This window comes from Schistocerca gregaria, chromosome 7 (genome assembly GCF_023897955.1).
Source record: "Schistocerca gregaria isolate iqSchGreg1 chromosome 7, iqSchGreg1.2, whole genome shotgun sequence".
NCBI classification, from domain to species: Eukaryota; Metazoa; Arthropoda; class Insecta; order Orthoptera; family Acrididae; genus Schistocerca; species Schistocerca gregaria.
Genome location: NC_064926.1, coordinates 401,568,962 through 401,581,282, shown reverse-complemented (window position 1 = coordinate 401,581,282; position 12,321 = coordinate 401,568,962). Strand labels below are relative to the sequence as shown.

General features: G+C 39.5%; 1 protein-coding gene across 4 annotated transcripts in view; it reads right to left on the bottom strand.

Annotated features, from left to right (window-relative positions):
• LOC126281424 (DENN domain-containing protein Crag) overlaps nucleotides 1-12,321 on the bottom strand; it is a 292,659-nt gene that overhangs the window by 173,626 nt on the left and 106,712 nt on the right. For all 4 annotated transcript variants that reach the window (XM_049980371.1, XM_049980368.1, XM_049980369.1 and 1 more), the window contains exon 16: nucleotides 8,022-8,218. In XM_049980371.1, coding sequence (XP_049836328.1) covers nucleotides 8,022-8,218 — 197 coding nt within the window. The remainder of the gene's footprint in view (nucleotides 1-8,021; nucleotides 8,219-12,321) is intronic.

The following is a 12,321-nucleotide window of genomic DNA, read 5'->3' as shown; positions in this document are numbered from 1 at the left end:
CTGTCTTTCAACAACATCTTTGCCTCTGAACTTCCGCCTCGACTGACATCTCTGACCAAACTCTTTGCCTTTACAAATGTCTGCTTGTGTCTGTGTTTGTGCGGATGGATATGTGTGTGTGTGTGTGTGTGTGTGTGTGTGTGTGTGTGTGTGTGTGTGTGTGTGTGTGGCGCGCGCGCGCGAGTGTGTATACCTGTCCTTTTTTCCCCTTAAGGTAAGTCTTTCTGCTCCCGGGATTGGAATGAATCCTTACCCTCTCCCTTAAAACCCGTATCCTTTCGTCTTTCCCTCTACTTCCCTCTTTCCAGACGAAGCAACCGTTGGTTGCGAAAGCTTGAATTTTGTGTGTATGTTTGTGTGTCTATCGACCTGCCAGCACTTTTGTTTGGTAAGTCACATCATCTTTGCATAACAACTTTTCATTTATGTATCATGAATAAGTAGCATTAAGTACTGAGAGACTATAGCTAAAGGAGTAATGTTGCATAAGGTGTGCCAATAAAGGAGTAACCTAACATCAGCAGGGATGCTAGGAAGCAGCAGGAACTGTGCTTTTATGGTAAGGGTATTGGGGCTATGTGACAAGCAGCATAAAAGCTTCTGGAAGGAGCTGAGGTCAGGAAGACAGCATGGGAGGCGCATCGCGCAAGACTGTAATTTGCAAGCAACACCATTTCATATATGCCAAAACTACACAAAATGAAACCAAATAAAGAGAGAATAAGACGTCAGATACAACATGACACATTAATGACAGTGAATTAAAATCGCATGGAATGTAACTGATGCTATTACTGTTGAAGAAGAGCGAATCCTGACAGGGGGGGCAGAGTAAGCAAGGTCTGCCCACAGCTTTGTGTTCATTGATAGTACTTATGGCTACTAATTCCACATCAATTGTCATAGACAAATTGGAGTTAAAAGAACCAGTAGTAAAACTTACATTTTGGCAATAAAAAGGGAATGAGTAAAATTTTGAACATTTATTAACATATGTAACGCTGAAAATATATATACACATAAGTCACTGTGTCTCATTAAATTACTTATCTGTGATGATGCATTATTATTGCTACTGTGCAATTTAGCAGTAGCAGTATTGACAATGATTTTACCTACTGACATTGTGGCAAAATGTCGCACCCCCAGTAATCTCCTTCCACTTGCTGGACCTTCCTGTGGTACCCTTCCCAGTCATCAACAGTTTCTGACAGAAGAGATTCAATTGCAATCTTAAACAGCTGTTTTTGAGTTAAAACAAATAGAGACTGCTTCCACATGGTCTCATTACAAGTAACATGCCTCTTCTGTGGCCATTCCAGCACCCACCTGTCTGTCACACAGCACTGTCCGTCACCACAAGATGATTTGGGAGAACCATACTAGCAAACCACCTTTCAAAGTTTCCAGTGTTCATTTGACTATAGTAATCACTTTTTGTGGATTTACCTCAGAATTTTAGTTGGGTGTCCCTGACAACCCCCTTCCTTGATCCAAAACCTCCAGTGATAAATCTTTTAGAGGAGGCTAAACACCATGCCATAACACTGGCATCATCATTCTTCTGCCAACATTCAACTCTATTAAAGTTTCATTCACACTGAATATATCTGTGGCTTAGGGAAGATCAGTTTGGATTCCCTATAAATATTGGAACACGTGAGGCAATACTGACCCTACGACTTATCTTAGAAGATAGATTAAGGAAAGGCAAACCTACATTTCTAGCATTTGTAGACTTTGAGAAAGCTTTTGACAATGTACATGGGAATACTCTCTCTCAAATTCTGAAGGTGGCAGGGGTAAAATATAGGGAGCGACAGGCTATTTACAATTTGTACAGAAACCAGATGGCAGTTATAAGAGTTGAGGGATATGAAAGGGAAACAGTGGTTGGGAAGGGAGTGACACAGGGTTGTAGCCTATCCTCGAAGTTATTCAATCTGTATATTGAGCAAGCAATAAAGGAAACAAAAGAAAAGTTCGCAGTAGGTGTTAAAATCCATGTAGAAGAAATAAAAACTTTGAGGTTCGCCGATGACATTGTAATTCTGTCAGAGACAGCAAAGGACTTGGAAGAGCAGTTGAACGGAATGGACAGTGTCTTTAAAGGTGGATATAAGATGAACATCAACAAAAGCAAAACTAAGATAAGGGAATGTAGTCGAATTAAGTCGGGTGATGCTGAGGGAATTAGATTAGGAAATGAGACACTTAAAGTAGTAGATGAGTTTTGCTATTTGGGGAGCAAAATAGCTGATGATGGTCAGAGTAGAGAGGATATAAAATATAGACTGGCAATGGCAAGGAAAGTGTTTCTCAAGAAGAGAAATTTGTTAACATCGAGTATTGATTTAATGTCAGGAAGTCTTTTCTGAAAATATTTGTATGGAGTGTAGCCATGTATGGAAGTGAAACATGGACAATAAATAGTCTGGACGATAAGAGAATGGAAGCTTTCGAAATGTTGTGCTACCGAAGAATGCTGAAGATTAGATGGGTAGATCACATAACTAATGAGGAGTTATTGAACAGGATTGGGGAGAAGAGGAGTTTGTGGCACAACTTGACAAGAAGAAGGGACCAGTTGGTAGGACATATTCTGAGACATCAAGGGATCACAAATTTAGCATTGGAGGGCAGCGTGGAGGGTAAAAACCGTAGAGGGAGACCAAGAGATGAATACACTAAGCAGATTCAGAAGGATGTAGGTTGCAGTAAGTATTGGGAGATGAAGCAGCTTGCACAGGATAGGGTAGCATGGAGAGCTGCATCAAACCAGTCTCAGGACTGAAGAATACAACGACAAACTGGTCAAAGTTTCCACAGACTGGGAGCAAACTTCTGGATCAAGTAGAAGGCTTCCATTGTTTGTCTCAAGACATCCCTGTCAAAGTTTTCAACCTGGATTTTCCCAGTAGATCCTGACCTACGTGAAAGAGAACAAAAAATATCAGAAAGTAGAATTCAATTTTATGCAGAATCTACAGTTACAAGTAACAAGATGTCCCACAGGGAGTCTTCAACTTTTTAAAATCACTCAAACTGCTGTGTAAACTATGGCCCCAGGTATCAGATGATGCAGCCTCATGTAACTGAATGAAGTTAGTGATGGCAATAATTTCTATCACAAAAGACTATATAGTCAGGGGAACTACAGCTCTGTGAATATGCATAACCCCAAACACACATCTGATATGCAATGTGGTTGGTACCCAATATCTTTGTCATAGCAGGTTAAAACCTGAGCCTGCAGGCTACATGAGGACTACTTCTAAACACTCATTGTTATTGCATATTGATCTACCTACTCATTGACAAGAAATTCTTTTACACACAAAACAAAACGATCACTTTAAAGTAATTCAGACAAAGACTGTCCAGAAGAAAAACTTGAACTGAAATTTAAGACACTGTGCCAGGAGTTTCTGGTGATTTCCCAGGATTCCCTTTGTGCAATATGCAAATTCTTTTCACAGAGCTGAAACTTGGCCTTGTGTATGCCACAATTCGTCTCGTCAGCCGGCAAAGAGGACGAAGTAACACACTATTCTTGCTCGCAACATTCAGCAACATTACTGCTTTCCTTACTCCACTCCGTAATGTACTAAGCCTTGTCCTTCTATGAGGAGTGGAAGAAGCATCTGGCATTGCCTGCGACGAGGCAGGAGCTGTTCATCATTACTCATCAAGAGATGTATCACTTTACTATGGAACAGCACATGGCAACACTTTACAATAGCTAGACAATATTCTGTATCAGAATGAGATTTTCACTCTGCAGCGGAGTGTGCGCTGATATGAAACTTCCTGGCAGATTAAAACTGTGTGCCCAACCGAGACTCGAACTCGGAACCTTTGCCTTTCGCGGGCAAGTGCTCTACCATCTGAGCTACCGAAGCACGACTCACGCCCGGTACTCACAGCTTTACTTCTGCCAGTATCTCGTCTCCTACCTTCCAAACTTTACTGCCCATGTCATCTGAAATCTGGAGGTATAGGGACCACGTAATACATTATGAGGTATGTGCCCTCTGAACATATAAAGGGTGTTTCAGCTCAGCGCTGTAGTGACGCCATAAAAACACAAGAAAACAAGGAATCGAGTAGGCTGAGAAAAATTGTTTATTATGTGTAGTACAGAAGAAACCGAGTAGTAAGAACAATAATGGACAATGAACATCATCCAAGAAGGTGTTCAAAATTACGACCCCGGACCATGCTGCATGCTTCACATCTCTGGTGCATGGAGGACCTAGTGTTCTGGGAAATACTGGATGTGTTCCAGACATCCCCGGCAGTTGCCATAATGTGCGCAACGAGGTTCTCAGCACTGTTAAGGGGAGTATTGTACACCAATGTCTTGGTGTATCCATAGAGGAAGTAATCAAGGCAAGTGGGGTCTGCCGATGCCAATGCACCTGATCACTCTGGTTGATCCAATGATGATGTTACATTGCACTCAGATGGTGACGCACATCAAGACTGTAATGTAGGGGGCCTCATCATGCTGCAACCATAATGCAGGACACTTCACAATGGGAATGTGTGTGTTGTTCAATAGCTGCAACAATACTTCCTGAAGAAAGATGTCAAATGTTGGGGTAACAAGAACGGGCTAGCACAGTGGATGTAGTACTGGCACATGAAGTTGTCATGCAGAATCTGCCAGACACTGCCTGTACTGACACCAGGATTGTTGTGTATCAGCCCTAGCACAGTCTCCTTTCTGGCTACTATTGTCAGGTGTTTGCTTACCTTGTTATCTCCATTCATTGAAGGATTCCCTTTTGGACAACCTCCTGTCTGTGTGTGCAAAGAACATGTGGCTGGGAGTTTACCTCATGGGGTAACAATGAGTGTACAGCTGCTGTGCGCTTCACTCACTGCATGAGCGGGTTTATATACCAGATGTACCTGTATATCTGTCAGCTCCACATTTGTGTAAGGTGCCACTGTGTTGGCAGACAAAGCGAAGCTTCACAGCGAGTGTGGTCACGATGATCACGCATATAATGTTGCAGCCATCTACTGCATACATCAGCTAAAGTCATTCCAGCATTTTAGCTGTATTAAGCATAATAAACATGTTTTCTCACCCTTTCAATGTCCTTCCTTTCTTGCATTTTATGTCATCCCTACTATGCCAGGAATACATTTATGACCATACGTTGCTCTGTGATTTTCCATCATCTAGGTGTCCTCTATCTCTTCTGAAAATTTGTGATAGCTGTGCTGAGACCCCCTGTGCAACTGTAGTGACATGTTGTATGTGATCCATCCATTGAAGGATGCTCATGACAGTGGACAAAATACTGGAATTTTTATTTACATAACGACACAGCCATGCATCCATAAGAATTTTATTGAAATGGTTTGTTTATTAATGAAAAGATAAAAGTACAAAACAAAAAACTGGCAATGTTTTACAATACTGTAAACTGTTCTTGAAACATTAGTTGACTAAATCCAATACTTTAACATTGTTCTCCTAAAGTGAGGTCAATTACAAAACTGGTCAACCTTAATTCATTTTGAAGCTGATTTGGTTGACAAAGCTAACTTGTTTCAAGTAGAATAGCATAAAGTGCTGATGGCATCAACATCATGTGTGAATATTAATTAGAGTAATTAAAAAATATTCCATGGCACCCAAAATGGAGGAGATTCATTAGGGCAACATTTGGTGTTCAAAAAGATTGTCCTCACGTATTCAATAAATAAGAGTAGAGGTGAAGATTCAACAGTTGATAGTTAAGTGAGCTAGGGGGATGAAGGTAGAGAAAAGGGAGTGGATGATTTTAATTTAAATATATTCCATCATCATATGATATATTCTATCACCTTTCGACAAACAAGTTTACTTATTTTCCCCGCTTACAACCACATATTGGATTTCTCAGGTTTCCTTTGCAATGTAGCTCTGTTGGTTACTAAGCATGAATATTTACTTGCATCTCCACACAACATATTTTCTTTATGAGGGCATATGACGTTAAAGTTAAATACTGCTGACAGTAAATAGACAGGGCAAGTTAATGTGAAGACATTTCTTGAACACTGTCAAATAACTACTACAACTTCGGTGTGTTCTTTAACCTGCTATAGATTAGAAGACTAAAGTAATTACAGTGGGTGGCAGGAACAAGGATTCTACAGCTCATGATTACTCTATAGTTTACAATTAAATGTTTGGCAGGGGATTCACAAATTCAGAAAACTACTTTCAGACTACTTGTCCACACACACACGCACACACACACACACACACACACACACACACACACACACACACACACACACACACACACAACTTGCACACATGTCTGCAGTCACGGAGAACTGAGTGTGGTTTCAGTTCTCCGAGACTGCAGACGTGTGTGCAAGTTGTGTGTGTGTGTGTGTGTGTGTGTGTGTGTGTGTGTGTGTGTGTGTGTGTGTGTGTGTGTGCGCGCGCGTGTGTGTCTACTGCTGACAAAGGCATTAATGGCCGAAAGCTATAATTGTGTGAACCTTTTTATCGTGCCTATCGCGGCTCGCATCTCCGCTAAATGTCTATGTTTTATAGATTGCCACCCCAACTCACATATTGATGAACCCTACTTTGCAATAATGTGATACAGCTCCAAATGCTTGAGCCATCAACAAAATATTTATCTCTGACATAGAAATGATGAGTATCAATGGAAAAATAATATTATTGTACACCGATCAAATCCATCTGCTAAGTCACTTACTATCCATCACCGCACTGAAACAGATGATGCCAGAGAGAAGGCTGAAATATCAATTTTTGTTTTCTGAAATTGTTTCACTGACAAAGGTTGTACCATGGTTCTTCCATTTAAAGATATTACCAACACCAAATTGGCAGATCTTTAGATTAGTCACCATGGGATAGAAAATTACCTAAAATTGCTCAACAAAAGAAAGGCAGTTGCACCTGATGGAACATCTATATGAATTTACACACAGAATGCAAACGAACTTTCTCCTCACTTTTAACAGCAGTCTGTTATATGCACTGAAGGAATGAAGTTTGCCAAGCAATTGGAAAACTGCATAGATCATTTCCATTTTCAACTATGATTGTGAACAGTGTGCACATAACTACAGATTTTCATGAAGTGTTAGTGAATAACACTGTTGTATACAGAGAAATCACAATGCTTGATAGCTGTAACAAAATGCAGGGATAACACTGGCACCTTGGGCTGGGGTTGGAGATTAACCCACAACAGAAACGAATGTAACATGTTGCACATTAATAGGTAGAAAGATCCATTATTATTTGATTACGATTGCCAAACACTCACTGGACTCAGTCACTTACATTACATATCTAAGCACGCATACAAACAATGCAGGAAAAAATAGAATTCTACTTACCATAAAGAAGACACGTCGCTTCTTTATCATTAGTAGAAATCTATCTTTTCCTACGTAGTTGATATTGTTATCTGGAGTTTCCACTGTTTGATTTTAGCATGCATATGAAGTGATTTAAAGTGAACAACCATATAACAATAATAATAAGAGAGACAGGCAGATTCAATGGAAGAATCCTCAGGAAGGAGATAGCTAACAAAACCCTCATTTGACCAATACCTGACTAGTACTTTCAGTCTGGGACCTTTACCACGTAGGACTGATGGTAGAAATAGCAAAAATCAAAAGAGCAGAGCACATGTTTGTTTAGTAATTGAAAAAGCATCAATAGCTCAGCCAAGACCAGTGCAAAATATTACAAGAGAGGTATTGTGCATCACAGTGTGATTCAGTGTTGAAATTACAGCAGTGTACATTCGTCATCATATTGTTCCCTCCTACAAATGTCTCACAAAACAAGATAAAATTAGTGACATTTTATACCATATGGAGGCTTCCAACAGTAATTCATCCCACACACTATCACGGCTAAAACAGTAACCTCATATAAGATTATACGTATATATAAACATAGAATATAACAGACAGTATTTCACACTATTCCTCAGTCTATACCTCAAAGTTGCACAAACCTTAACTTGTTCCACAGCAGCTGACTAGAATTAGTGCAGTCTGAGGGCCAAGTGGCCTCCAATACAGCTCTGTTATAAAAGCCGTATGTAATAGCATTTGGCTGTATACCACTTCGTTTCATCTGAAAAAGCAGTTTCACTGCAAGGACTGGTTGGCTGTACACACCACACAGCTGCATCATCACACGGTAACAAACCTGAAACACACATAAAAGGAAAAAGACTCAAACAAATTAATCAGTAAAACAGTTACCAGTTTCTGCCTCTCGTGATTTAAAAGTAAAAAGTAAGTCTAATGTCATGAATCACACTTCCTTAACTCCACAACCACATTTCAACTATCAGTGATACTGCTAATGTATAATATACACAAAAAATTAAATAACAAAGACAGCAATTCACATGCTGATGAATGGTAGGTGGCATATAAACACAGTGAAGAGATCAGAAAGTACACTGTCACCTTAGTTTCTAAGTTTACATTACTACATTAGTTTTTAAGTGTGTGTGTGTGTGTGTGTGTGTGTGTGTGTGTGTGTGTGTGTGTGTGTTTAACAAGAACAGTTTGAAAGCTGGAGCAATGATCTGATTTTTTGAATGTGTCTATGCATCACCCATCATTTACTGGCAAGTGTGTGTTGTCTTTCTAATTTTTGTTAATTCTCCATCATGAAATTTCTAATAACAAAATACAAAATAACTGTGTGTGTTCATCTTGCCTTGAATTACAGAATGAGTTTCTCTTTTTAGTGATTTTTTGTAGCTGGTAGTACCTTCCATTTTCCATCAATTATCTAGTCAATGTCACTATGGATTAAGGAGAAAACTTGCAAAAAAAATTAGAAACAATAATGAAAATATTTGTGGAAAAAGAAAATTACCTAAAACTGTAACAGTGATGTAATTATTGTACTTCACAAGAAGAGACAAACATGACATAAAAAAACTAAATAATAAATGCCTTGTATCTGCTAGCTCAAGATATCCACTAAATTTATCATCCAATCACACAGAAAAAAATTAGTTTTTCATCATAAAATGGAGGAAATTTGCTTTATAAGTAGATAAAGTACAATGGAACACTTGCAGCTCATGAAAGAAATTACGAAAAAGACCAACTGATACAAATCTCTTCTCTTGTCTGTTATTTGCAGATTTTGAGGGTGCTTTTCATTCAGTTTTGAACAAATCTGCACTAACATCCTTTAAGAAATACAGCACTGATTCAACCTATGTTAGTATATGGAAACATACATATATGTCAATACTCAATGCTACAGCCACCACTTGACTTCATTAAGATAGTGAAAAATTCACAATTAAAAGGAGGAGACATGGAAGGAGATTCCAGTGATCTGAAACTATTCTCAGTAGCCCTGAAGGAAGTTTTCAAATCCTGAAACTGGGAAAATGAAAAATGAATGCAGGTTAATTTAGCATATGCTAAACACCTTTATTTTGCTGAAGATCATGTAGTGTTTGCCTCTAGTACAGGCAACCTACCATAAACAAAGGAAGAACTTAATATAACAGGTTTGAATATCAGCAATATATGGAAAAGGATAGATTGCTATTCACCATAAAAGATGACCTTTTGGGTTGCAGACAGGCACAACCAAAAGGCTGTTACACACTTAGCTTTTGGCCAAAGCCTTCTTCAGAAATGGGCTTTTGGCCAAAGCCTTTTTCAGAAAAGGAAGGACACACACACACACACACACACACACACACACACACACACACAGGCAAGCACACGTCATGCACATATGACTGCCATCTCTGACAGCTCGGACCAGAATGGAACTGTCAAGTGGAATGAAAGCAGCAATGTGGAGGGAGCAGGGAAGGGGAAGAGATGGAACAGCAGGGTATGGGAGAGAAGAGCATGCAGGAACTAAAAGGAGGCACGACAAGACTGCCACCAGACACAGCATTGGAAGGCTGTGGGGCTGTGAGTAGGGACGGCACATGGAAACTGTTGGCTGTAAGGTTGGGGGTAGTAGGTTACCGAAGGCTGAGGCCAGGATAATTTCAAGAGTGGAGAAAGTGTTGTAAGGATACCTCACAATTGCACAGTTCAGAAAATCTGGTGAAGGAGGGGAGGATCCATGTGGCCTAGAGTGAGAAGCAGCCACTGAAATCAAACATATTATGTTGATACTGTCAATGAACCTGAACCAGACTAGGATTTGGTGTTTTGGGAGGTGTAATATCACAACCATTTTTGGTATCCCGTATCCTTTTCCAGTCTCATCTGACATTGTTTATATTGCAGAATAAAGGAAACACATTGGATTAAAAGCTGATGTACCATCACAATTTGTACATCATACAAACTTCAGGCACATGGTAGGAATAAAATTGCTATTGTAATTATGAAGTAATTAACATTTAAAATTCTGATATTTCTAGTTATCAAAAGACAGCTATTTTATGTATTCAAGCTAAAAACAAATTGTATCCCTAATAAGGCATAATAATTTTTTCAGTCAAAATTAAGCACACTCATGTTTTAATTGGTGTTAGTAAGTGGAATTGTAATTACGACTATATAGAAATGTAAAGTTTTACTCATACAAAATGTAATTAATTGAATCTAGGCCTTTCATTCAATAAAACTAATCCGTCTGTTCACCTGAAAATGATAGGGTGTTTATCCTTCAAGTAAGTAAAGTAATATATGCAAGTTAACGGAATATATTGTTGCAATGAGAAAACATGTAATTTATAGCCTTAATAAAAACAGATTCTTTCCTGTCTTTGTATGAAATTACCCACTTTTATTTCATGTAAATTTCTACGTAATTTGGGAAGATGTATGTAAAAGTTTTAATTGTTAAATATGTAAATTTAATATGTAACAATGTCAGTAATTGTTTAAAATCATATAAATAGAGGCGACTTGTTCGCCACCATAAGTCAGTCTTGGTCCAGTTCAGTGCAGTTTGAGATCAGTCTTAGTTTGCCGCCGAACATCTAGCGTGCAAAATAAAACTCTTTGTAAACACAAATTCCTGGGGCTTATTTCTACCATTGCACGATTCCTGAGTGGTGATGCAGTAACATCAAGATGAACCTACAGCAGCATTAAGATGCAACACCCCGGTGCAAGATGTGTGTTATTTATTTGGTGTAAGATTTTCGTGTGTTAAGCAACGATACACATCCCAAACTTCACCACACAAAAACATTTTCACCACTTAATATTACAGAGGCTAGGAAGTTCTCCTCTAGATAGCCCATAAAAAGGTTGGCACAGGGAAGCCGACACACAGGTGCCCAAGACTGTGCCATGGATTTGTTTATATTCCTTCCCTTCAAAGAAGTAGTAGTTGTGGGTTAGGAATGAGGTAGTAAGTTTGGAGTCTGAAGGACATTGGGAAAGGTAACTGTTTAATAGCAGCACAACTATGGGAATGGGAATGTTGGTGTGCAGGGAAATGGCATCAACAGGGACATGTAGGGGTCCAAGGGGTAAAGGGGTGGGGACAGTGGACAGTCAGTGAAGGAAGTGGTTGGTATTTTCATATGGGACGATAGATTATGGGCAACTGTTTGGAGGTGTTGGTCAATGAGGGCTGCAATTCTTTCAGTGGGAGCACAATAACCAGCTACATTGGGGCATCCAGGATTTTTGGGTTGGGTGGATTTTGGGCAGCATGCAGATGATGGGAGCATGGGGTGTCATTGGAGTATGATGTGAAATTTGTTTCAAGAGAGAGATTCTGCGAAGGACCTACGGCTTTAAGGAGGGACTGATTGTTACCTCTGTCTCACCTCCACAGCCTCCCGGCACTGTGTCTGGTGGCAGTCTTATCATGCCTCTATCTATAATGGCATCCAAAATTAAGGCAACATATGGAAATTTTACAAGGTTGGTTTTATTTTGCTTCAAAACAGTATAAATACACAATAGTAAAGTAAAAATAATGTAAAGAACACAGAACATACACAACTACAACATGTATAATGGTAGACAAAGATGTTCTTTGTTCTTTCCAACTTAATGAATTTGCATACACGTTCCAACAACTGGTTAATGTGCTCACTATGGGGTGTGACCACCCCTGGCAGCAATACAGGCCAGACAACGACAGGGCATGCTGAGAATAATGCCATCAGTCTCACGTTGAGGCAATAACACCCATTCTTCCTGCAGAGCTGCTTGCAGTCCTGGAGAGTGGCTGGTGGACACTGATGTGACGCAAGCCAGCTCCTTAGTGCATCCCAGACATGACTCAAGGGATTCAAATCAGAAGAGTGAGCAGGCCACACCATGCGTGCAATATTTTATGTTTCC